Raw genomic sequence first — 27,137 nt, forward strand, 5'->3', positions numbered from 1 at the left:
GTCTGAGATGTAGCCAGCTGCCAGTCTGTCACTGAAAGATATTGATTAGCTCTTAAATCATATTTTGCCTGTCTCACGTCACGTATAGATTGGCTACTTTCACGCACTTCCAAACATAAACACAACGTTTTCTTCTCTCTTTCGCTGTCTGTGAAAGTAACACACATTGACACCAAGGGTAGGATAAGAGTTAGGATTGGGATGTGCAAAGAAGAACATCATTTTGGATTCAAAACTCAAGCATTGTCTCAATTATAGTTTCAAAAACAAAAAAATGATTGACACAGTTTACGCAGCTCTGATGTTAAATTGACATATTCTGTGTTTTTATTCCAGGTGTGCTCAGCTCTGCTGCGAGGCTCAATCCAGCACCTCTCTGTTCTTAACGTGTCAAAGAGTGTCTTCCCTCATAGGTAAGAAACCGGTTGCACTACCAGTTTGTTACCTGAACTGCTAGCTCATTTCTAAACTGCAAAATTGTTTATTTTTATTTTAACCAAGAAAAAGTACCTTTGTTTGCTCACAATCAGTGTCAAGTTTGATCAAGTTTAAAAATAAGCATTATTTATGTATTTTAACACGTATTTTTGCCTTGAATAGGCACAAGATAAAATTAAATAATCATAAAAAGTAAAAATAAATCTGTCTGCATGTTTGTGTGTGACACCTGCTGGTGGAAAAGTGTCTTTACAGATAACGTACAGGAGTGTAAGTTGAGTTTGCAAATGTGCAACCACAATTGGGTCGGTTTAAATTGAGGGTCCCTTTGTGCATGTGTGTGGGCAGATTTAGTGTGTAACAGATGGGTGGTGGTGGGTGGAGTTTTGTTCCCATTATTATCTCTCTTTCCAGTGTGTCTCTTGGGAGTTGATCACTTCATCAAGGGAGGAGAGGAGCAGAGGATGGGAAGGGGAGAAGGAGATGGAGAAGGAAGGGATGATTAGTGGATTAGGGCTATACCTGGGACTTTGAGCAACTCTCCTTTGTGAATTATTATTTTTTTAAATGGATCACAGGGTTCTAGGACATGCAAAGAGTACTAAAAGCTTAACGTTGACGTCAATCCCAGTTCGGTGCTTAGATCAAAAGAGCTTTTAAAAAATCTGAGAAGTTGGTAACATTTTACATGATTGATGTATCTCTCTGGCATTGTTTCATTTCCTGTTCTCCCTTTTTTAGGAAAGGCAAAGAGGTGCCTCCGTCATTTAAGCACTTCTTCAGCAGTGCTATGTCTCTCAGCTCCATCAACGTATCAGGAACCAAGCTTCCGCCAGAGGCCCTCAAGTGAGAGAACCGTTCATCCACACTTAATCTTTCTCTGTGACTGACTATGCATGTTTTTTATCATCTTCTTTTATTACCAGTGTCCCCATTTAAAGCAAAATAAACTTTTACTGCCAGCCTATATATCACAGTGAGGAACTCTTTCTGCACTAATCAGACTACCACAGTTTAATCTTTTTTACTAAAAGTATAATGGGTGTCATTTTAAGTTTGGAGGTTGATAGTGGCATATAATAAATGCTCACAAATATAGACAATTTTAAGAAAAAGGAACAATTTATAACCTACCTTGGGACACCTTGGATTTGACAAATTGTCTACTTAGTTGTATGGTTACCTGATTCTTCTTTCCCTTTAAACCTTGAAAATGATTGACCTCTATGTGTCTTTAATTCTATATCTTAAAAGTGTGTGTAATAATGTTTTCCTTTTTTAGGGCTCTCCTGCTTGGCCTGGCCAGTAACATCAATCTGAAGGACGTGTCCCTAGACCTCAGCTGCTGTGAGGTAAGAGCCACAGAGACACAATAACTTCCTCTCGTTAATGGTTTTATTTAAGTCACAATATCTTTAACACTTTGTGTTTTTTTTTACTCGGCTCGTGAGTTTCGTTCCCTCAGAGCTGCACTTTTTGTCTTTTCATAGTTATGCAGGATGCATATTAAGGATGTGAGGGGGACTCGTGGGATAAGGGGAGCATCTAAATGCATACTCAAAATTCAGATTGGAGCGTTTCCAGTTGTGCATTGTGGTGATTTCAGTGTAGGTGTGTGCCAGGCGTGTCAGACGAGGAGAATTATTGGGAACTGTTTCATATTTTGTACTATATCTTGTGAATATTTACTCAATAAAAACACTTGCAAAGTCAAGTCTTAATGTAACAACTCTAACCCAGCACTGTAACCCACCACAGTTACCCTGATGGTGACACAGGTAAATTGGGGTAGCACAGTTAAAGCAAAACGCCTCCAAATACAGTGAAAGCTAACTTGAGTTATCAAAAGGCTACAACCGGTGGATTTTTAGGAGGGCATTGTTTTCTTTAGTTTTTTTATTTATTACTTGTATTCTTCCTTTTATTAGTATTTGTATAAGTGCCCCTGTCAGCTAAAGTTTGGTGGGTGTGGTTTTTATGAGTTTGGCGATACCACTGGTCCAATGCAATCAGCCTTTTTTAGGATCCACTCCAAACCCATTTGACATGGCAGTGACACTATTAGGAGGCTGTATAATGGAATACTTGGCAGGCAGCAGCTTGGGGTGGAGGGAGAGAGATGAACGGGGGTGGGGGTGTACGAGGGCTTCAGTTTCCGTTTATAATTGTTTCATCAAAACTCACACACACACACACACACACACACACACACACACACACACACACACACACACACACACACCTCGCCTTCATCTCTTCCCCCTGCAGAAAAAGGCAGTTTGCTGCAAATTCAATGGGATAGCTAAAGATAACTCATGAATACAAATTACACAGGAAATCCAATTCCAGAGTGCCATAGAAATCTTCCGAAACCGAAGCTGCGAGGGGAAACGAGGCGTTCCGTACGTTTTTGAAGTCTTAATGAACCGTTTGGTGGAGGGAGGCAGCCCAAAACTGTGCCATGAGTGGGCTGGCTGACGGTGTGCAAAGTAGGCAGGATATGACTCTGTGTGGATTGGGTTTTTGTGCCGATGTGTGTCTCATTGGCGCGTGTGTGTGGGTTTGAATAGAACAATATTCATTTAAGCATCTGTGTTTTTTTGTTGCTGGTAATTGTTGGCATGGCTCTGACATGCTGTTCTCTCCCCCTAATGCTTCTGTAAGCTTGGCCATTGTGTAAGTACCAATGTGCTCTTAATACTTAACATCTCATCCCTCCTCATTTGTATTTGCATGTCTGTTCTGGCAGATGCTTTTGTTTTTTTTCTGCTGCTCCTATTCTTCCCTGGGTTTCTTAATTCTGTCAACATTTCACTTTAAATGAAACTAGTTGTTCTGGATGATCTGTGTTGTTTAAGCCATGTTCTATTAGGAAGCTGGTCATTTAAATGAGCAAGTTGCTTTTCAAAAGTATATCCTCCATGTGTCCATCATAAGTTGTCTTTATGGCACAGCACAGCACCCTATGTGTGTGGAGCTGGATTTTCAAAATGTTTGGCGTCCTGTCTTTCCCAGTTGCGGTCAGGAGGATCTCAGATCCTTGAAGGCTGTATCGCCGAGATCCCAAACATCTCCAGCCTGGACATCTCTGACAATGGTGAGATGGCAGCTTCCATGCTTATTGTCCCATATATTTACTAAACTGTTCAACCCTATAACCTCATGATAAGTAAGTCCTTGGCACTTGGCACACAACTTACAAAATCAGTTCAGATCCCATCCAACCTTATTATGCTTTCTTACCTATTTCTGTACCTCCAGGCCTGGACTCGGACCTGTCCACTCTGCTGGTGTGGTTGGCCAAGAACCGTTCCATTAGACACCTGTCTCTGGGCAAGAACTTCAACAACATCAAGTCCAAGTAAGAATACAGCACGGGAGGAGGGGTCGCACAGCTGACGTCTACAGTTTAGGGTTGCCTGGGTTGGGTTGGGTTTGGTTGTGGAATTGGTCTGTTGTGGATGGGTATGGGTTTGGTTTTACACATGCTTCATTGCACTTATGCCTCTGATGTCCAGAGATAAACCAAGTGTTCAAGATTTTCTCCATTGCAATTGTCTTTTAAATTCTGTGTATTTTCTTCAGTCCTTCTTCATGTCTTTTTCTTGCTAGAAACCTTGCTCCGGTGTTGGACGGCCTGGTCCATATGATTCAGGAAGAGGAGTCGGTGAGTGTTTTTAATTTCCTCCTCTGTCTGGCTTTTTGTGTTGGAGGGGGGAAGGGGGGGGGGGGGCAGGCGGGGAGGACAGCAAATCACTGACTCTCCTCCAGCTGCTTCACAACCGACCTCTGACCTCTCCATCAGATGGTGGTGTGAATGTTATTACCCCATGATCAACGATGTATCCATTTCAACTGAAACCATGTGGTAATGAGAGCTGTAGTCAAACAGTTATTTCACTGGTATAGGTCCTCTAGATCAAGCACTATACCTTTGTATTACCTTACGGACTGGCACTGCTGTCTGCTGCCTGCTGATGATCGCCATCTCTAGTGAGAATTGATCGCTTAGCCTCTTCCCTCACTTCCTCCCATGTCTGCAGGTGAAATTATTCAGGTATTACAAGATGCAGGGGTTAAGAATAATGTTCTTCAGAAAATCTCCGGTGAAATAAAGAGATTTAAACCAGCTTCTAGCTATCATCACCTCTCCTTCCCTATCTCTCTATCCATCGCACTCATTTTATCTCTCTCTCCATTACTGGAGCTGGAACACATTTTCCCCCGGTGCCTGCCCTTTGATTGATGGTCGTATTGAGCTCCTCCATGCTGGATTGGTTTTGTGGAGCTTGGTGTGTGTTCCTGGGGGGGAGGGGGGGTGCACGCGTAGTTATCTGCCTGAGGAGATAGCATATGCATATAAGGTGCTTATCTGGATGTGCAGGAGGGATACAAAAAGAGATGAAAAAGGAGGTAGTAACTTAATGGATGGTTATTGCAAAGTGATAGAAAGCAGTTAAAGGTGCTAGGTCAAAGGATGCTCAGTAGGTGTGTGTGTGGATACTGGATAGTTAGGAAATAAAGAAAAAAATAGTTTGTCAACTAAAGAAGCTGTGGTGCATGGATTTGTTTTAGACCCAGTGGAGGCTAAGCTAGTTGCCTGGAAACCTTAAGGGAAGGAATAATTTGTAATTTTTACGCTTTTGATTTAAAAAAAAAAGAAGATAAACAGAGGATCATTGAGCATAGGAGATGCTGAGAGGCTGGTTACATTACCGCTGGATATAGCCAAACTGTTCCCATCGGTTTATTTATTTTTAAATGCTTAGTTAAGCAAACTGGCTGCTGTATAAAGCTTCATAAACACACTGCACAGACTCACTCACTCAATTTAAAAAAAAGTTACTTCGTAGCACAAAACAAAACATCCGATACATTCAACCGTACATTTCTGGAGAGAAATTAAACAGGAATTTGAAGAAATATCCTACATTGCTCAGCCTGTAATTTCACTAGTATGTGCTCAATAATAAAAATAAAAATTATTCCCATCTGCCAAGATGTTCCAGACTGTAATGGTGAGTTGCCATGTTATAATGCTGGACACACACACTGATTGCAGGATAAATGAGTCTCATCAGAATATTAAACACGGATCATCCTTTTATGGACGTACATGAAATTGATTAATTTGTCTCTGGTCATTTTTCTTTGCGTGTCTTGGGTTACAATTTCTCATTCCCTTGGTTTTATTAAACAGGACGTGTGGGCATATCTAGAGCCATTATCCATAATTTTAGTGATTAATAAAAAGTGAGAATATAAGCTGCTGTAGCTGCTTAAAATCATTTCAGCCATGTGGGACATAGATACACATACAGTTGTTGCCCATGTTGACTTCCCTTCGTCTGCATTTATTGCTACAAACAGATGGTATTGGTGTACTGGTTTAAGTGTTCGTAGGATGTTTTTGGCCCAGATATACATTTTTTCTTTCTGGTTCAGCTGTTAGAAAATGTGATCGGGATATTGTTTTTCGCTTCACATCTCTGGTGAAGAGCTAGGGTACCATAGCTACTGGTTCATAAACGTGTAGCTATTTAAATTAGCATGTTAAATGCCTGCTCTGTGCCCCACAGGAGCACATGCAGGCAGTAAATAATTCTCTCTTTATCTTCAGACAAGACATAAAAAAGTAATTATCTGCCTTTATAACCATGTTGATGTGATTCCTCCACACACTCATAACTACACGTACATTTCTTCCCAACATTATCTCTCTTTGTTACACTCCGTCAAAGACAAAAGCTTCATAAGGGAGGAACATACTTGTTAGTGTCATAACTCACACACCATGTGTCACTCTGTTGCATCCCCTTTTCTTACAGACACACTGGGTGTGATTTTTGCTTTTCTGGTGCTCTTGTATGCATATTGTGTACTGTTAGAGCATTACATTCTCTGCTTAATCCATATGGAGGCGAGAGTCTCCTACTCAGAATCATATTCAGATTTAGCATGTTCGCCAGATATTAGTACATTTCAAAGGGTAACTATATACTGTAAGTACTAAGTGATTGAAAAATGTAAAAATGCAGTTTAAATGTTACTGCATCAATAATAATTACCCAGTAGTAGAATAATCTTACATTGACCAAGCCCATTTTGGCTAAACTGTGTGGAATTATTCTGTATATTGAATATCAAATTACTTTATGGTGAAAAATAAAACAAGCAATAACATGTAATCACAGTGTAATTTTTTTTAAATAAATAATTTAAGATGTGTCAGAATGTATTACATTTACAATTAATGTAAATTATATATAAAAAAGTTAATTAATCATTAATTTTTTTATTTTATTAAATCATTTAGACCAAAAAATTAGCAACTCTAGAATAAGGATCAACATGCCCCTTCTTTTCCTCCTAACACAATCAGTTTTGATCTATGTTTATCCTCAGCATGTGTAGTGTAGAGTCTGCAGTGTAGACTGTGACCAGGAGTCTCCAGCTGTGTAAATGGCATGCATCATAGAGCAGCTCAACTCTGATGAACAGACGGCCGCTGTTGGACATTTGTAAACCCTTTGTGTCAATCTAACATCACAAAGAATTCCACTTGATCTGCTGCTGACGTATTTTAAATTCTGCCCCCCTGCAGTTTTTCAATGATAATACTTCTGACATTTTGGAGAAGTCTCCTGCCGGTCGACTTGATCCTCTGATAAATGTGTAATTGAAGTTTTGCCCTTTTTGAGGCACCAGCCTCTGCAGGAACATGGAGTTATAAGTACTGCTGGATCTGCAAAAGGATGAAGTTAGAGGATGACAGCCCACTTGGAAAATGCTTACGACCAGTGTATCTGAAACCAGCAGCTATGCTTAGCTCTAAAGACTTTTGTAATTGCGCCAAAGTTGCTGTGAGCTCGGACTGTCACGCCCGACCAACTGCATGCTCACACTTTCTCTTGTGCCGTAGGTCAGAGTAGAAGGAAAATAAAAAGAAGACTAAGGGAAACCAAGGATGATAAATTTTGAGAGAAAAACAAGTTGTCTAAATGGATTTGAATGCTCTCGTTGACATACACTTACAATAGCCTCTTTTAAATGTGACAGTGATATACAACAAACGACCAAGAATACTCCTTTCAAAACAGTTGCTGACGCCAAAACTGAATGAACAAGAAGAACCGGTGGTGCAGCTCATTAATCCAGTCTCTATTGGACAAACCTGCGTGTGGCCGATGAAAACCGAACACTGTCCTGCTTTCTTATAACAGAAAAAGCATACATAGTAGGATTGTAATTCACTCCTTAAAGTTCCCATTATATAAACCTTCTCTCAACACTTTTTTCTCCACTTCCCTCCCTCCCTCTCTCCCTCCCTCCTTCCAGCCCCTGACCTCTCTGTCTCTAGCAGACTCCAGATTAAAGACTGATCTGACCATCGTGCTAAACGCCCTGGGCAGCAACTCCTCTCTGACCAGGCTGGACATTGGTGGAAACGCCATGGGGGATATGGGAGCCAAGATGCTGGCCAAGGCCCTACAGATTAACTCCAAACTCAGGTGAGTCCATACGTCCAGGGGTCAATATATGAACAACAATCAAATTCAAATATACAATAAAAAGCGTAATTCATCAAAATAAAATATAATAGAACCAGTTTAAATTAAATTGATGACACTTTTGTTATCTTGTCTAACACTTGATAACGCAATGAATAAGCATTCAAACATTAAATAAATCGTTTATAAAACCTAAATTAGATTATGAGGTAAAATAATCTAGAAATGTAACTTTCACTATGGATACATATTGTATAGTTGCTTTGTGTTGTATGGTGAATTAGCTTACCAGCATATGGAAAAAACTCTTTGAAGAAGAAAATTCTAAGATGTTAAATTAAAAGGAAAACTATATATTTAAAGTAAGTGATTTGGTCCTTTTAGCTAACTTCCTGTCAGTGACTGCAGTTAGCAGTCCCCTCCCTCATCCCTGCATCACCACCAGATGAACATGCAGTTGTCTTCATCAGATAGTGCCACAATGGAGAGCAGCGAGTCATCGTTCACGGGCACAGAGACCCGCCTCTTTATAGCGCTCTGTCTCCTGATTGGAAAAAACGAGCGGGATACTAGAAATTTTATCTGGCAATTACTGCAAAGCTGAATAACTGGGAGACCTTTGTTATCAACTGCGCATACTATTTAAGTGATTGCTGTATGAATATAGAGTGATTTAACACATATATTCAATACAACACAAAAATAAGGCTTACCTCTCCTTTAACAACACAGTTCCACATTGCCTCTTGGTTTGTCAGTACATGGCAGCTAAAATCTTGATCTTTCTGTAAGAATTATTGCTCCATGTGTCACATTGTGTTTCTCTGCAGGACTGTGATGTGGGATAGGAACAACACCAGCCCTCAGGGTCTACAGGATGTGGCTGCCGCTCTGGAGAAGTAAGTAGCTTTGTCTCTATCTGTTTAGACTGTGTGTGTGTGTGTGTGTGTGTGTGTGTGTGTGTGTGTGTGTGTGTGTGTGTGTGTGTGTGTGTGTGTGTGTGTGTGTGTGTGTGTGTGTGTGTGTGTGTGTGTGTGTGTGTGTGTGTGTGTGTGTGTGTGTGTGTGCACTGCTTAAGTGGTGGATGTGTGTTTAGCTGCTGCAGCACGTATGTCATTTGGCTCTGTACTGCAGCAGGAGGAAACCTTGAGGTGTGTTCATACAGGCAGAGAAGGATAGAGGAAGACACATTAAGAACCAAGTAACATTGTCATAAGAATAGATGCCGAGCAAGGGACATTGAAGAGATTAATAGAGACAAACAGTGCAAGTTGAGACAGAATAAATCAGACTTTAGTATGTGGATCTGAATGTTCAATATTTGGTGTGAGCAGGAAATGACATGTGCATCTCACTTAGTCTGCTCCCGGGACACATCTGTACATCCACTTCTCTCATCTTCCCTCTCTGTTTATCATATTCTCCCGAGCAGCACATCTACCCAAATCCCCTCTGAGTGTCTGAATTGCATTATTGAGATCACTATTTTTCTTCATTTTCCTTTCTCCTCTATTCTGTTCAGCAGTGCAGTTGGTGTGTGTCTGTGTGTACTTGTGTACATGTGTACTTTTGTTCCCTTCGGGCAATTTCCTCAAGTCTTCTTTTTTTTTGTCAAAGAAGATTTCATAATGCTTGATGTTACATTAACTCAGAGACCAGTATGCAATAATAGTGAAAGCAGTGTAAATAAGCATGTGTGTAGAATATGATGTGACAGGAAAACATTTTTTACGGTTGTAGGGAACAGGGTTCATATAATATTCCTCAAGCTGAAATGATTAGTCGACTAAATTGATTAATAGAACGACAACAGATTAACTATTCTTCACGTCTATCTATGTAACAGTAAACTGATTAGCTTTGGATAACTATTCATTGGACAAAAAAAAAGGATTTCCTTGGGGAATTTTTTTGTTGTTGTTTAAGGTTATTTATTTATTTATATATATATATATATATATATATATATATATATATACACACACACACACACACACACACACACACACACACACACACACATACATACTTTTAATATATAAATACGTACAGTATATAAATGAAAGAAACGCACACATCAGACCCTGTAGCTGTCCTTTTTCTTATTCTGTCTCAAAATGTCTATAATCTCTTCTCACTCTGAAACAGCATTTATGTAGTGGTTGCAATTCTAAAGGAAGCTTGTTTAAAGGTGTTGATGAAGTGGAGAGAGTCGGTAGGATTGGAACTCTGAAGATTGGTTCACAGCAGGTCTGTGGGTTCAGAAGAAAAGGGAAAGAGAGCAGCCGGTTCATACTGAAGTCAAACCTTCATTAGTAGTGGCATCGTGTTGCCTGTGTGGTGCCTTGCTCTGTGTGTGTTCGATTCAAAGCCAGGCATGTCTGAGTAAAGATTAATCAGTTTGCCTTTTGAGGTTTGAAAACCACCATCATCTGGCTCATCCTATTGCGGTTATTTTGCATTCATTTTCATCTCTCTGGTTCTTCCGCTTTATAATCTATTGCGTTTTCATTTTCTTTTCTAATTATGCTTGGTTTCTCCTTTCATTCCTTCCTCTCCTCCATCATGAATATTAATACTGTGTGGTGACCTCCATTTCCAGATCACTAACCTCTGTAATGCTGGCAGTTCATTGCTCTGTAATAGACCAATGTGAGAGGCGACATCTAAAACTGTCTCTCAACACACATGCACGCACGCACCCACATGCCTACACACACACACACACACACACACACACACACACACACACACACACACACACACACACACACACACACCCAAACACAACGCATAATGGGTTCATTAAGGTGCTTTTCCTCAAAATTTTATTTTTTTCACACCCACAGCTAACAATATAGAAAGTTATTGAACATTACATATAATTAATGTTTTGGCCATTTTCCAATGAGAATATGCAGTTATCAACTTCTTTAATAAAAAAAAATGAATCTATCAATACATAACACAAGTTAGGGCATTTCACTCTGTTGTCACTATTTTAATGCAGTAAGTAACTTTACAAATCGGTGAATTGTGCATCATATTGCATTATACTATACTGTATGTGTGTGTTCAGATACATCACTTTCCTTAAAATGATCGAAAGAATGTGATTTTCCATATGTCTGTATGTCCCTGTGCACATCGTTGTCTCTTTCCCTTCCTCCATAAGGAACTGTATGTAATAATGCCCTGTGGCTGTGTGTCCATTAGGAACTTCACCATTCGTTTCATGCCCATCCCCATCATCGATGCCTCTCAGGCTCTGAAGGCCAGCCCTGAAAAAACAGAGGACGCCTTGTTAAAGGTATTATAAGATATCTAATTTTGTTCCTTCAGCATCCAGCTGTTTCTTCTATTATTTTGTGTAGAAATCTATGCTGTGTGCAACTACTGCAGGGGAACACGGGACAAAATTATCAACTTTTATTTACATCCTTATCACTTTGCTTTATCACAGTGATTTTGTGTTTGCCTCTCCCAAGATTGAGAATTACCTGTACAGGAACCACGAAACCAGAAAATACCTGCAGGAACAGGCCTATCGGCTGCAGCAGGGCATTGTGACCACGACAACGCAACAGGTAGGAATACAAACACAAACACACACACGCACACACACACACACACACACACTGAATATTACATTTGTATGCGCTATAATATATATGTGTTCGACCAAACTTAATCAATCATTGTTTATATAGTAGATAGAACTGTTTTTGAACTGATATACTATTTAGAGTGAATGTACTGTATATCCATATATGCTTATTTTAGTCAGAAAAAACTATATACATGTCAATCTTTTTACATTTCAAACTCTCACGTCTTGTCTTTTGTCTTCCAGATGATTGACAGGATTTGTGTGAAGGTGCAGGACCATCTGAACTCTCTGAGGAACTCTGAGACAGACGCCATCTTGGAGGACGTCAGGTCAGCAGAGAACCTCATCAAAGACGCCAGGAACTCTAAAACGGTGAGGAGAGACGCATGAGCCTTACTGGTGCACATAAATTAAAGGTTATCATGCAAGCTCATTTGGACATCCATTTCTTGTAGTTTCCTACATCCTCCTATGTTAAATTTGTTCTCTGTGCCCCCCCCCCCAGCTGCTGCCTAACCTCTACCACCTAGGATCAGCTGCCAGAGAGGAGGTGAACAGCTCAGCATCGGGACCCATCCAGGAGAAACTGGAGTCTATGGCTGGGGAGGTGACTACTGTCATGGACCAACAACTGCAGGTAGAATCATAATGCACTTCAATCTAATATTAACAAGAAAGCTGAAGGAAAATAAATGCTCATTTTACATGATTCATAATTTTAGTAATATGGTAATAATAATATTTATTTATAGAGCACTTTTCAAAATCTCAACTACAAAGTTCTTCAAAAAAAGAAGTTACTACGTAATTAAAAAATATTAAAAGACTATTACATTTTCACATTAAAAAAGGTCAAACAATTTTTCAGAACTAGCTATAAGATTTCTTTAATATAAATAGATAAAGAAACATTTGTAAAAGTGATTTAAAAGCATAAATATCAGAGCAAATTAGCTTTTGACATCAAAGATGCCAACAAGCTAAAGAAAGAATATTTGATTTATTACCACATTCAGTGTGTGACTGTCATATGTTATTAATGTAGGTGTTAACCAAGATGTTCACTCACTTGGACGGCCAGGAGTTGCTTTAATCAAACCCCATCATCATATATACATCAACACACATCCACGTTCATCCCTCCTTTTTCTCCTCTCCCTCCAGACTCTGTTGGAGTCCATGGTGGCTGCAGCTGAGTCTCTGTGTCCGCATGTGATGAAGAGGAGTAATCTAGGTCCAGAGCTGATGAAGACCAGCTCATCTAAAATGGTGGTACCAAGAAGCTTTGTGACCAAAACCCTGCTGGAGCAGTCTGGGGTGGACATTATCAATAAGATGAGGTGTGTGGATTGAGTACTAGTGTAGGTATGTAAAGCCCCTATCTCACTGGGCTGCGACTGTTTGCGACAAGTTGGAGATTGGAAATTGTAACAAAATATGCCAATTTGCGACAATTTTCACTTGCAGTCTCACTGAGTTGCTACTTACGACACGTTTGCGAATGTCCTTGCCGGGAGGTCGCATTTATGTCTCACGAACGTCTGGCGAGTGTCGCACGAACGGAATGTCAGTCTCATTTTTGTCTCAAAGCAGTCGCAATTTAGTTTCATATGTCGCCAAACACTCGCCAAACACTCGCAAAGTTGTCTCGTTTGCGAATGCAGTCTCCAACTTGTCGCAAACAGTCGCAGCCCAGTGAGATAGGGGCTTTACTAAGGGGTTTGTACGCCAATCTTTCTGTGGTTATATGTTTAGGTCTAGTGTGTACAGTCTTGCTTTGCCACCTGACTCTCCCTCTCTCTCTCTCTTTCTCCCTCTGTGTCAGTGAGGTGAAGCTGAGTCTAGCGTCCTTCCTGTCCGATCGAATTGTTGATGAGATTTTGGAGTCTCTTTCGGCTTCCCAACACACTCTGGTAAGATTAAAGTTAACAGAAAATTTCAACCGATTAATTCACAGTGGTTGTTCATTTAAGCCCTCCAAATTGATCCAACTTGTTTTTGTGAAAGGTGGGGTCAGCGATTCTGGAGAATGTTGCATGTCTTCCCCTCTCTGCCCCATTTCACCTCTGTCTCTACAAAACTGTCAATAAAACAGGAAAACTGCCAAAAAATATCTTTAAAAAAAAACAATGAATATCTCGTCACGATCTGCTACATGTCCATACTGCGTGTGCACTGAAAGGATATCCAGTTTTAATACGAAGCTTCTTCAAGCAGGCATGTAGCTAGCTACGGTGGGCCCCCTTTGTTAACATACCCTTTGTTTACTTACCAGTTTACAGAGCCTAGGCAGTTTATTAATAACATATTTTATTTTCGAGAAGCACGGATAGGTAGCTGATTGTGAGGAGATATTCACTGATTTTGACCACAAGCATTCTGCAGAATCGCTGACTCAACCTTTAAATCAATTATCATTTAACCTAAACCACTATTGATCCTTTTTTTCGATTCTGCCCTTTCTTTGTCTACCTTTCCCTCTCCGTCCTGTGCTCCCAGGCAGACCATCTAGTGCGGCGCGGTCGTCCCCTGGTGCAGCAGGGGTCTGTGGATCTAGACGTGCCCGAGGAGAAGATTCCAAAACGGGCGTCGACCGAGATACTAGAGGCCGAAAGGCTGGAGGATCTAGAGACATGCATGGTAGGTTTTTTTGGTGGATAATAGATCTATGTCTGGTAGCTCAGTAGGTTAGCTTGAGCTGTCCAAGCTTCAGCTTCAAAACAAGTCGTCTTAACAGAGAAATAAATCCAGTTAGACACTCAGTTTATAGTTAAACCAATGCATTCAAATCTTAGATATATTTATTGAAAATATTACAATATAACATTTGGTTGTATTTCACAAATACAAGCTATTACACCTGGCTTAATATAACCCTTTTTTTATTTTTTTTTTAAAGTACACTAGAGACAATCGAGTATTGAATTTAAGTAATAATTCAAAGAACAGTCCTGATGTTCAATAGGCTGAACATTTAGCAAAATGCTTAAAGTAGCATGTTTTGTTGGCTGTTTGTTTTCACAAAAAACATTGTCCGATTTTAAGGAATCTGTGATGAAAGAATAGCAATTTGTAATTGTTCAATGCCTCATTGAACATTGTCATGATTCATGTGTAGGAGTGACAGTGTGTAGATTATGTAGATCTCTTGAGGGAAAGCACCAATTAGACTGTCTTGTGATGCAGAGTGACTGCAGGCTTCATGTTGGTTTGTCTCGTCCTCTCTGTGCTTCTGGTTTCTTCCCCCTTTTCCATCTTATATCCCTCTCTGTTCTGTTGACCTCTACTTTCTCCTGTTCTACATACACAGGACACCTTCTTTAGAGTTCATTACTGTCCCATCTATCTCTTTCATTTGTGTCTTCACTTACTGTGTGTTGTCTTTCTTCCTCTTCAATCTTCTTCTCCTTCCTTTGTTCTTCCTTCTCTTCTTCTATCTGCTCCATGGAGACTCTGTGCTGCACCAGTGTAAGTTATTCTGTACTGTCTCTCTACACTCTTCTCTCGGTTCCACTTTATTTTCATCTCAACGTTCTATCCCTTTCTTGCCTCTGCTCTCTGCGTCTGCCGCCTGCTCGCTTTTTCTATTGCACAAAGACACCTGTATTTGCATATTTTGCTAACAGTGTTTTATATGAAAAGATTGTGTAGAAAAAAATGCAGTGTGTGCATAAAAGAATGCAGATGTTTATCACTTTGTCAATCACGCACCAAATTATATGCTAGTCATTGAAAATGTAGTTTTTCTTCATGCATCCTGCTACATTACACCATAGACTACATTGCACTAGCCTGGCGCGACCAGCCTGATCTCGCAAGCTTCACATTTGTTTCTCTCCCTCAGATTAGTCTGAACTTTCTCTAATCTCTGTGGGGAGGAGTCCTGTCAAAAATTGACCGGGCCAATTCAGGACATGTGTTCAGACCTAACCTTCGTTCTTTAGCGGAAGCCAGCCCCTGATTGGTTCATGTAGTCATCAATCTAACCTTCTGAGACCAGCCGTCAACAACTACATGTACCAATCAGGGGTTGCCTTCCACGGACGGAAGGAAACCCAGACCGATCTGTGGGAGAGAAACAAGTGTGAAGCCTGCGAGATTAGACTGGTCTGACAACATTGCACCGCTTCTTCACTTAATGCAATATTTGTGTCGTCACCACATTGCAATTTCGCACACATGTTTAGGTGCTTGTGAGTTTCCTATCCACCAGTGTATGCAGGGAAATAAGATGCCCAAATGATCTCACTTTACCTTAAAGCTGCAGTTGAGAGTTTCAGCCGTTGGGATCCCAACGGCTGTTTTCCCAACGCTCTACCTGCTGTAGCTCCTCCCTCTGAACGACAGCTATGCGCGTTCATGTGAATTCAGTTACATTGACAGGAGACAAACACCATGTCCGATTCCGAGGTGATTAAACATTAGTAATGATAACTACATACGTACATATTGAGCATACATTTTAATCACAGACAGACCATGTATGTTAGCTTAAAATCATTGTAAGTGTGCTGGTAGGCCTAACAAAAGTAGCTGTAACAGCCAGGCAAGATAGCAAACTAATTGTAACAGAGCGGAGAGGTGTGTGTGTATCTCCTACTATCTATGCTCCTGCTCTGACCGCAGCTGGGAGGGGCTGCTCGGGGCTGCTGCGCGAGGAGCGGGCTGCGTGTCAGTGCTCCCGCTGCTCGTTGAGAAGAGGTGATACTTGCTTTGGCGAGAAAAGTCACCAATAACACCAGAAAAAAAGCTAGATTTGTCGCTTGTCGCTGTTTTGAAAAAAAAAGTCGCCAGGGGTGCTGAAAAGTCACTAAATATAGCGACAAAATCGCTTTGAGTTGGCAACACTGAGCACAGGACGAGGGCTATATAGGGCCAGCGGACGTCCTGCTGCTAGCGGCAGGCAGCCTAGGGGCAGAGGAAGGGGACGAGGTCGGAGAGGTCTTGATGTGATAGGGCAAGAAGACATGGCCGGTGTACTTTTTTTCGAGCTCTCTCCGTCTCCCTTTCAGCAGTTAACTTTTCAACTTTCGTCTTTCCTCGTTTTTTTGCTGTCTTAGCGGTGTTAGTTGTTGGTATCCTGGGAATGGTAAATTGAGGGTTCGTTTGTGAAGACATTGCTACTCGCTGTCCGCCGTAGTAGCCTAGTACCAAACAGTAGGCTAGTGTCAGACTGCTAGGGTCGTGAACGCTCACGCAACTGACGCATCAACGTCGTTGCCAAGGTCCCACAGCCAATAAGAACGGAGAATCTGACCTCACTCTGATTGGTCAAAATTAACATGAGCGGTGGCAATTTTGGGGGGCAGCACACAGAGGCAGGGGGGAGCAAAGTGATAAAAAAATATTTTCAGACCACTTCACCTACATATAGCTGAATGGCTATTATGACAGTTTTGGGAAAACCAATACAATTAATTATGATAAGACTGTTTTGATTCAATAGGGCTATGCTTGGTGTTTGCTGACTATGAACAGGGAAGTGCATAGCAAAAGTGTAATAAAAAGTAAACTGTGGACAGAATCCCCAATAGTAAACTAGAATCCCATTGCCCCAGAGTAAGCTTGTTGCAGATGAATTGTTAGATTTTTGATGATATCATCCTAATTCAAGTTGAACCAGTCTTAAAACAATGTAGTAGAAATTACGAGTTTGATATTTTGTCAAAAATTATCTTGAATGTGATCCTATGATCTGCTCGTCTCTCAGATGACTCCTAAATCCAAGAGGAAGAGCATCCACAGCAGAATGCTTCGGCCAGTGTCTCGTGCCTTCGGTAAGCACTTTATAACGTCTTTTGTGTTCATATTTTTATGAAACTGAGCCGCATCACAACTTACTTGATGGGTTAGTGTGCCAGGTTTGAATCATTCTGTATTTGGTGTTCTATAAAATAATTTGTCAATATGGATGATAGATAATAGTTCACTACTCATTTACTGTCAATTTAATTTTACAAACCTCCGAATGACCTTCCAACCTATTTACAGAGATGGAGTTTGACCTAGACAAGGCCCTGGAGGACGTTCCTGTTCATGTAGAGGAAACTTCATCTAGAACTCCACCTACTCCATCTCAGAGCCAGACCAAACTGGACCAACGTCAGCCAGGCTCTATGGTAGAGCTGCCTTCTGAGGAGGAAAAGAAGCTGCAGCACTTCACCAAACTGAGACCCCGCAGGAACAAGAAAAAACATTCTAGCAAAATACCTGTGAGTAAACTACATTTATTTATTTATTTATTTATTTATTTATTTATTTATTTATTTATTTATTTATTTATTTATTTATTTATTTATTTATTTATTTATTTATTTATTTATTTATTTATTTATTATTACCTGTGACTTACATGCAAGTGGACAAGAACCTTCCTCTTATTCGCTTTCGAGATAGGAAATTACCTAAAAGATTTCCATCATGCATGAAGTGGAGGATACAGTATATACCACATACGGCTGGAAATGGTTTCAGATTATTCAACTTCCTTTCAGCAACTCAACAGTGCTCCGTCTCAGGATGGGGAGCAGAACGGCCTCATGGGAAGGGTGGATGAGGGTGTGGACGAGTTTTTCTCTACAAAAGTCACCAAGATGGATTCAAAGTAGGGATTTCTTCTCATTAAGGGCTGTTTTTCGTTTCCCTTTTAAGTTTCATATACAGTATGTTTGTCATGTTAAGTTTTTTCTCCTTCTGTCTCTTTGTCTCCCGTTTTGTCTCCTCTTAGACGTTCCCAGGATGGTGAGAAGAAGAAGAGTAAAGGAGGATTCCTCAACCTCATCAAACGTTCCACCAAATCTGATAAATCGGACAAATCGGAAAAGTCTGAGAAAAACCAGGCGACCCCAGCAGCCACGGGTACATCTTCAGCCTCTGTAGCATCGATGCCAGCTTCCACTCTCCCTGAGGAGCCCTCCTCGCCAAAAACTGCAGTAAAGAGCCCAGCAACTGAGCCAAAGTCCAGGTATAGAGGAACAAAAACGCTATTATTTATTTTGTTATCCATCTTTAAACCTAAGTCAATGGACCCTCGGATTGACTGTTGATTCCTATATGTGCAGAGACGCGTCGAGCCGTTCGCAGCCCACTGACTACAGCAGCAGCTCGGACCGGTCGGAGGAGTTGAGGACCCCAGACTCCATGGATGAGCCCTGGGAGAGTTCAGACGGCAGGGGCAGTCCTCAAGGGGGACGCAGGTACCAGGGCCTCCAGATGATGGGAGGAGGCCTACTGGCAGAGATGAAGGCCAAGCAGGAGAGGAGAGCATACAAGGTGAGCTGGTGGTGTGTTTGAAAAAAAAGATAAGCACCGTGGTTAAGAGGAAGAAATTAAAGGATATATGAGACAAATTGTGGCAAAAGACTGGTGCCTGATTTTAAGCCTGGACCTTGAAGACTCTCACATCAAATGCAGTATTTTATGCACCAGCAACATTTGAGTTGGGTCGTAATTCACAAGTCTTTTTTCCAATGTCAAAATAAGATGGCCAACATAAAATCAGGCCATATAGTTTTACAGTATGGCAGTCAGAAATAGAGAGGTGCTTGTCTGAATAAGGTAACAGTTGGTTTTGTCTGAAGACTTTTTTGTTTCCATTTTAACCTGCAATTTTCATTTTATTTGCTTCGTTTATTTGCTTCTAAATGTTTTTAAATCGAGTTTTCATTTTTTGTTATTTTCTTCTTTTATTCGCTTTTAAATGTTTTATAATGTTTTTTATGTATTCTAATCTTGCCCCTGTAAAGCACTTTGAGTGGCCTTGTGTCTGAATTGTGCTATATAAATTGCCTTGCCGTGTGTGTGTGTGTGTGTGTGTGTGTGTGTGTGTGTGTGTGTGTGTGTGTGTGTGTGTGTGTGTGTGTGTGTGTGTGTGTGTGTGTGTGTGTGTGTGTGTGTGTGTGTGTGTGTGTGTGTGTGTGTGTGTGTGTGTGTGTGTGTGTGTGTGTGTGTGTGTGTGTGTGTGTGTGTGTGTGTGTGTGTGTGTGTGTGTGTGTGGTTCCTCTATAACTGATCCTTTAATGAGGACGCTATCAGTGTAACTGTTTTAAGGCAGTGACTTACTGTTGGTCTAATTGCCTCTATCTATCTATCTATCTATCTATCTACATTTACAAGGCAAATAGAGTGTAATAGTTGTAGGGAGGGGACTGCTAACTGCACTCACTATCAGGAAATTAGCTAAAAGAACCATTTCGCTTACTTAAAGGCCTACTTCACCGGTTTGAATATGAAGGTGTATTGAATTCTGAGATCCTATATATAAATGTGCAAAAAAAATTAAAATCGGTTCATCCTAGCCTGAGAAAAGGCAGAAAGAGTGTTTTTTTAACCCTATATTTCTCTTTCTCGTGACATCACAGAAAGAGAAATATAGGGTTAAAAAAAAACGTACTTTGTAAATATTACTGTGATGTCTTTTACTGTGACACCACCGGATGTAGTAGGACATCTGGGTATTTTTTCAGCATGCTGCATCTGACATCATGTACTGGGACAAACTAAATCTGTTTCTACCAGACTAAATAGCAGGGAAGGATGGGGACTGGAACACACACAAACACACTCACACACACACACACACACACACACACACACACTGCTGCATATTCAACCACTGGAGCTGCAGCGTCACAGAGGAAACAGAAAAATGTCATCTGTAACCTTACCTACAGTTAAAGTTGAAAAGTTAGTTAAGTTAAAGTTGTGTGTGTGTGTGTGTGTGTGTGTGTGTGTGTGTGTGTGTGTGTGTGTGTGTGTGTGTGTGTGTGTGTGTGTGTGTGTGTGTGTGTGTGTGTGTGTGTGTGTGTGTGTGTGTGTGTGTGTGTGTGTGTGTGTGTGTGTGTGTGTGTGTGTGTGTGTGTGTGTGTGTGTGTGTGTGTGTGTGTGTGTGTGTGTGTGTGTGTGTGTGTGTGTGTGTGTGTGTGTGTGTGTGTGTGTACACTAAGAGGTTTATGGTGTTTGCAGCATTAGGGTTTTTTCTGCCCTTGTATCAATGGCGCTAGGGCTTCCCTGGCCATCTGGCTGGATTCCGTGTGTGCGTGTTTGTGCGCATGTATGTTGATGCAGGTAAAATGGAATGAGCTATTCAAGAGGCAGGTCAATAATACACAGCTTGGGTGTGGCCTATATCCTTAGCATTTTACAACACAAAGGCGCCCCCTTGTGTTCAAATGTAGCTTGGCAGCGTTATAAGGACAGTCGGTAGAAAAGCACTGCACTTTCAAATCACAGTTAAAATAAAAGCTTGACATTACCAATATACTGCATATAAAATGTACTAAAATGTGTTGAATATACTAAACTCAAAAAGGTTGTGTTATATTTAGTATACCGTTTGTGCATACAAGGTTTCATGTCATAAAACTCGGCTCTCAAGCCTATCATTTTGTCCTTGTGTTTTCTACAGTCTTCCAGCCCCGACAGGCCTGAAGGCAATTCAACAGGTAAGCAGTTTCATCTTTTGAGATAAACATGGAAAGTGTTAACAATCTTTCGAAGGCAGCAGGTGTTTCACAGCCTACAACTGCAGGGAGAGAAGTTTGGTTATGAATTGCTGCTGTGGCTGTTAATTTCTTATGGTCTGGGTTCTTACCCACACAGTACATGACAAATAATTGAGTGCATTATTATTTAATTTTTTTGCAAGTGTCAGCAGCAAAGCCACAGCCCACCGTTTCAGAGAGCAGGGCTCCCAGTGGCTCCATTAATAAATCCGACCCTCCGAGCGGTTCTCCAGAGAAGAGCCCTCCTCGTGGTGAGCCCAAGCCTGACAAGGTCCCTCGTGTCAGGGCTACGTCCTCTTCCAGCTCCTCTGGAGGAACCATCAGTCCCAAACCCCCGGTGCCACAGGGAGCTAAGCCAGCCCTGGCTGCTAGACCAACCATCGCACTGAAACCCAGGACTGCCAGCACCAGCAGCAAGAGCATAGGTAGGTACAGTCAGGGCACTCACCTCATGTATTGGATTTTAGATTATACAGTTAGAAATTCTAAAAAAAAAAATAATAATAATTCTCTGCAATTCGTGCTGATAGATAGACACCGAATGTAGAATGCTGTACACCATATGTAAGATTGTTGATATTTCTTTATTAGTATTCGTCTCCTGATCATTTTCCTGACAGATGAGAGCTCAGATTCCCAGAGCAGTGGCAGAGTGTCGCCTAAGGTCTCAACCCTCCCTCCCTCGCTGAAGAGGAGGCTGTCAGACAAAGACAAAGAGGGCCCGTCCGGTCTGGAGTCGGGAGGCTCTGCCAACAAAACCACTCAGGACGGTAGGTCACTAAATGTATCCACTGATTAGAAAAAGTGCTTTAAACTTTGCTGTTGCCCTTTCTCTTTTTCACCCAAAACCCTTGGCAGCTGCAGATCTCTGCAACAAAGACTGGTGGACGTTTGATGTCACTGTCAGGATCTCACACAGTGTTGGTTTCCCCCTTGTGGTCTCATATATTGTTTGTTGTTTCCACGGAGCAGAGGATGACTGAAGTCTTTGTACAATATGACAGACAGACTGATAGATTCAGGTCACAACTCTCACTGAAGTGCCACTGCCTTTCATTTGTTATCTAATATGCAACAGACAGACAGGCAGCTACGCCATTTCTCTCTCTCTCTCTCTCTCTCTCTCTCTCTCTCTTTCTCTCTCTGTGTATATATTTGTATATGTATGTATACATATATATACACATATATATATAATCACTCTCTGTCTTTGCTCCCTTCTCTCTGATGTTTTTATTTATTTTTTCTCGTGTGTCCACTCTTTTGGTCCTGCTTTTATTATTGTGTTTTATTTGACAGTATACAGTTTTTCAGGGCCCCCTTTCAGTTGCTTTTCGGAGGTTCACCAATCAGGTTACTTGCTCTCATGCTAAATTATTTTGAAACCATTGAAAGAAATTGTGTTGTTTTATTTGGTTCTTTGTTCTGTCGATCTTCAATATCCTCTTCCTTTTTCTGCTGTCAGTATATTCTCACAAGCTCTGTGCCTTTTTAGAGGGATACCTGGTTTTGGATCACCTTTTTTACCTTGAGGAGCATCTTTATTGCACATGAATTAATATATTGATAAATATTGATCCTGTAAGAATAAACTCCAAAATCACATATCACAACAAGTGTCAGGTGCAAATGTATGCAGAGTAACCATCTTTGGTTCATCTGCTTATTCATTCAGTCATTTTGACTTTCTCTCCCTCTGGTTTCAGTGAGGGCGGGGCCTGTTTCGGACCCTGTTCAGCGACCGGGCCTTCTCTGTACCAACTCCGAGGATCATGGCTCCCTCAAAACTAAGGACAAATCTCAAAACCCCAACAAGGACAAGGCAGCGCGCAAGAAGTCCACAGACTCTGCAGAGGAGGCGGACAAAGACTTAATTTTAATATGAGTTTGACTAATTTACTGCAAACGCCTCCTTTTTGACAAGCCTCAAGTGTTCTCCATTCGAAAAAGCAACTAAGGAGAACAATAATCCATATGTTTTCATCAGAGGTTTTACTTGTAGGTCCAGTCTGACCGAAAGTGGTATCAGGTAATACACAGTTTCAAAGTTAATATGGTTGTCTATGATTAAAAAAAAATCATTGATATTACAGTTTGGGGGATATCCTAATTAGATTTTTCTATCACATCACGTCACCAAGTAAACCAAACCTAAGAGCTTCCTACTCACAAACGGCCGTCTCTCCGTTTTTTCTTCCTACTTTCTGCTGTCAAGTGAAAATGTCATGTCTCTAAAGGAATAAACTTGAATTTAAGTATGAATTTGTAAACAAAATATTTAAAAATAGAGACATTTATTTCACAGAACAGCAGAAAGTGTGCGAAAGAGTGTGAGAGAGACTGAGCGTGTACATCTAAAATCTTTCTTTCAATAACAATCTAACGTCCTGTTGCTCTTTGTCGCCGTAGCCTGTTTCCCAGGGACCAACAATAATACCAGGATCACTGTACTCTACTTGAAACATAAAACCAGACCAGGACCCAATGACATTTTTTTGGCTCAATATATTTGTATAGATGTTTTCTTTGTGCTATTTTCAGCACGTTCAAGTTACTTTGCTCTGGACTTTCAGAGGTGACTGAATCCATTATGCAATTAATCTTTTTATTTTCAGGACAATACAGGTTTAGCTGAGAGTCTCAGCCCACCATAAAACAGAAAAAAACACCTTTAATGTAGCTTGCCTTACAGATAAATGACTTGGAGTTGGAGTTGGACCGTATGGACCGTATGAAGTGTTGCTTTGGGAGGACTCCCTATCATCACTGATAACCAATCTATAAGGCTTCAGCACTGTTAACTAACACTGTTCTCTGTGTTCAGACAATATGTTTAAAAAAATCATTTAACTTCTGATACCTTTAAGCAGCAGACTGTCCATGGGGGAAAAAGGTGTGTTTCATTTAAGTGCAATACAGAATGCCATCATAAATATTATGTATTTCCAAATACAAAAAACTTGAAACAAACAGGTTAATTTCTAGCTGACACTCCTCGGAACAAATGAGACTGTTGCACTTTAAATAAACTGTGTTATCCCAGTGTTGGTCTCAGTCATAACCACTCTGAATTGCTCTTGAAGGCCGATGCAGCCTCGGTACTGATTGCAGATGCTTCAAAGAAAGGCAAAACACTTTTCAAGACACAAATGTTATAGATAATCTTTTAACATTGGAGCCGCTGTCTTTGCTTCCCATCTAAGTATCTATTTTGATCCAGATTTTTACACAATCTTTGTATACAAGTGGAACATTGAGATAACTCCAGCCTTCAAACACTCAGCATCTCCTACATACTTGACATTCAGGGCTTTTAAATTCAGCTCACTTTCACTTTTCAAAGACAAGAAATGTCTTTGAAATTCAACATACTGCAATCATTGTTGCAGAAGAATAAATGAAAATGCATTGCATGATGTGAAAGTGAACTGGAGGTAGCTATATTTTGGCCCTGAATGCTAAACAACTACATCAACACTCTTTTCTCTTTTAAGGGCAATAAATGCACTTTTCACACTGCTACACAGTTAGCTAATTTGTTTTCCATATCATTCCTTTTAATATTTGATAAAGAAAAGTTTAAGAGCAACTCAAACCTCTATCTACAATATGCAGCATACTGATTGATGATGATTTTCTACTTTTTTTTCTATTTAAAATAAATATGGATATGAATGCCCATTTTTTCAAGGAAAATAAACCCACATTTAATGCATACTGTATACAACAATTAATATGGTGCTACATTATGAACAGTGCTCACACTGTGTATTAGATAAACCCTTTTACAACCAACCTTGCAATCGTACAACCACAGGAATCATTAACATCCTAAATGACAGTGAACCCAGCATTATACCCCATAAACATGCGTATGTGCGAATACACCAGTATTTTGTCATATCAACATTAACCACTGTGAAATGACTTTAACTTTTGAATGTCTAGTTTTTGTTTGCCAAGCTGTGCTCCGACATGCATTTACATGTTTTGTTTGGGTGCTGTTTGAAAGGGGCAAAACTTGTATTTGAATGCACTTTTAAAGAGTCCAATTCAAGTCGGGCCAAAGGTCTTACTGTTGCACCTTTTCCTAGGGTGTCTATCGATGTCTTTTTGTAGCATTATGGTAAGAGGTCGCTTCTTGGTCACTAAAATTGCTTAATAACACTCTCTGCTGTGTATAGTATAATCTGTCTGATGTCAACAACTGCTTTGAATTTACAATCTCAGTCCCAATATTCAAACTTCACTTTTTGGTGAAATCATTCCAGGACACTAAAAAAACAACACTAAACAATACTTTTCAATATTTTTGAAGTAAACTGATGGGCTGTGTGCTTTATTCTGTTTACATTTAAGCCAATTTCCAGACACAGAAATGACACTGTACGGACCCCGTCTTCTTGTTTTGCTTTTCTGTGTGGGATTTCAAAAGCAGCTGGCTGTGTCTCTGTCGAGACTGATGAGTTCAAGTAAATCCTGAACATCTGTGCGTCCCCTTCTTTTCTGTTGGTCAAGGAGAGTGAAGTGAAAAAATAACCAGTAGCATTGAGTTTAGACTCCTGAGTCGACATGTGTGTGTGACTGCATGACGTGGATGTGAATTCTACTGTATGTATATATATGTGCTTTCGTTAGGAGTGTGTGTGTGTGTATATATGTATGTGTGATATACGCACACTGTGACATATTCACACGCCTACGTGAACACAGCAAATCCTCTATTGTTTTGGTACTAAGTACACTACTATACTAGGGGTTTGTTTGTAACTTATTTGGAATAAAAACAGAGCCTGTGATGTCTTGATTATTTTGCTGTTTTTCCACATGTACATTGTGTTCATAAATGTAGAAAATGTATTATTTGTCTGTATTAATTTGTTAAAACGTGTAATCAATTAAATGTTACTTTCATCATGATTCAAAAAAGAACAAAAAAAAGAAATGATGCAAAATAATGACTTTTCCCTGAACTGAGGGGGAGAAAGCATGAATACAAATGACTTGTTTTCTGGTTATCAGTCTTGATAAATTATTTGTTCCATTTTGTCATGGATCAATACATTTCACTAAGTCGTTCTGCTGGTGTTGGACATTTTCTTCATGCTAATATTAATATTGATTAAAATAATTTCACAGGCTTTAAAATGCCTCCTTTCTTTCTTTGTAAGACCATTGCATCAGTATTCCATGGAGCAGGACTAAGCAAAGCCTTATCTTATTTCGATAAGTCAGGCCTAATTAAGTAAGAGTTAAATCCTAGCCTTGCTAAATTATGCTTCTGAACTAGCGAGGTCCGGGGCAGGCTAAAAGTCAAGCTTAGTTAAACTGTGTCAAAGAATGTCACGAAGGCAGAAACTGACTGCCAAACGACAGTTCCAACATGGTTAAATGATGTGCTCTCATCACGTTATGAAAATTTTTAAAAATAATTTCTCACCTTAGGCTTACATTGTCTGATAATTTAATTAATCTGTAAAATATCATTTAGGCTATATAGCACTTAAGTTACACATCAAATACAACTCCAAGTGCTGTCAACAAGCATGAGTGATATTAGTAGGCTAAGTAATGGACTGTCACAAGTAGGCTTGCGCAGAGCCAACAATAGGGGCAAATTGTACTTCAACTCTTTGTAAAATGTATTGCTTTTGACGTGAGGTTTATTCAGCGTGCTTCGGCATTTTGCGTTAACAACATGGCTGACAACTTTATAGACAACTTCCTTTGTTAACAAGCAGAGTCAGTATAGAGTAACAGCGCCCTCTATTGGTGAAATTACTATATAACAACAAAATGTTTTAGATGGAATACCCCCCTGCTTTGCAGTTTAACAAGACAACCACCAGATGGCCAATACAATGCTACAGTGTGCTGTGTGTCTCTCTCTTTCTCTCTCTCTCTCTCTCTCTCTCTCTCTCTCTCTCTCTCTCTCTCTCTCTCTCTCTAATTTTTGTACACACACACACACACACACACACACACACACACACACACAGAAGAGGTGTGGTCTTCACAGAATCAAAAAAGACCATATGTCAACCAAGCAGGCACAGAACTGTACAGGGCAACTCA

The 27,137-nt window shown here is 40.3% G+C and overlaps 1 protein-coding gene across 1 annotated transcript in view; it reads left to right on the top strand.

The window, feature by feature from the left end:
• The window catches only part of LOC307259390 (F-actin-uncapping protein LRRC16A-like), a gene marked incomplete at its 5' end in the record, with an annotated part of 62,406 nt that extends 39,251 nt beyond the window's left edge, over nt 1–23,155 (top strand). Inside the window, 26 exons of the mRNA XM_080039204.1 lie at nt 337–413; nt 1,180–1,284; nt 1,721–1,790; nt 3,103–3,114; nt 3,454–3,535; nt 3,700–3,799; nt 4,051–4,105; nt 7,777–7,949; nt 8,780–8,848; nt 11,166–11,259; nt 11,438–11,536; nt 11,803–11,931; nt 12,065–12,196; nt 12,724–12,899; nt 13,385–13,472; nt 14,059–14,199; nt 15,010–15,027; nt 17,270–17,336; nt 17,551–17,771; nt 18,054–18,163; nt 18,287–18,523; nt 18,621–18,831; nt 20,966–21,002; nt 21,206–21,487; nt 21,683–21,832; nt 22,769–23,155. Of these exons, the coding sequence (XP_079895330.1) occupies nt 337–413; nt 1,180–1,284; nt 1,721–1,790; nt 3,103–3,114; nt 3,454–3,535; nt 3,700–3,799; nt 4,051–4,105; nt 7,777–7,949; nt 8,780–8,848; nt 11,166–11,259; nt 11,438–11,536; nt 11,803–11,931; nt 12,065–12,196; nt 12,724–12,899; nt 13,385–13,472; nt 14,059–14,199; nt 15,010–15,027; nt 17,270–17,336; nt 17,551–17,771; nt 18,054–18,163; nt 18,287–18,523; nt 18,621–18,831; nt 20,966–21,002; nt 21,206–21,487; nt 21,683–21,832; nt 22,769–22,947 (3,114 nt within the window). The 3' untranslated portion in view covers nt 22,948–23,155. The remainder of the gene's footprint in view (nt 1–336; nt 414–1,179; nt 1,285–1,720; nt 1,791–3,102; nt 3,115–3,453; nt 3,536–3,699; nt 3,800–4,050; nt 4,106–7,776; nt 7,950–8,779; nt 8,849–11,165; nt 11,260–11,437; nt 11,537–11,802; nt 11,932–12,064; nt 12,197–12,723; nt 12,900–13,384; nt 13,473–14,058; nt 14,200–15,009; nt 15,028–17,269; nt 17,337–17,550; nt 17,772–18,053; nt 18,164–18,286; nt 18,524–18,620; nt 18,832–20,965; nt 21,003–21,205; nt 21,488–21,682; nt 21,833–22,768) is intronic.
• Nucleotides 23,156–27,137: the final 3,982 nt, after the last annotated feature.

This window comes from Ammodytes marinus, assembly GCF_949987685.1.
Source record: "Ammodytes marinus genome assembly, chromosome: 13".
NCBI lineage: Eukaryota > Metazoa > Chordata > Actinopteri > Uranoscopiformes > Ammodytidae > Ammodytes > Ammodytes marinus.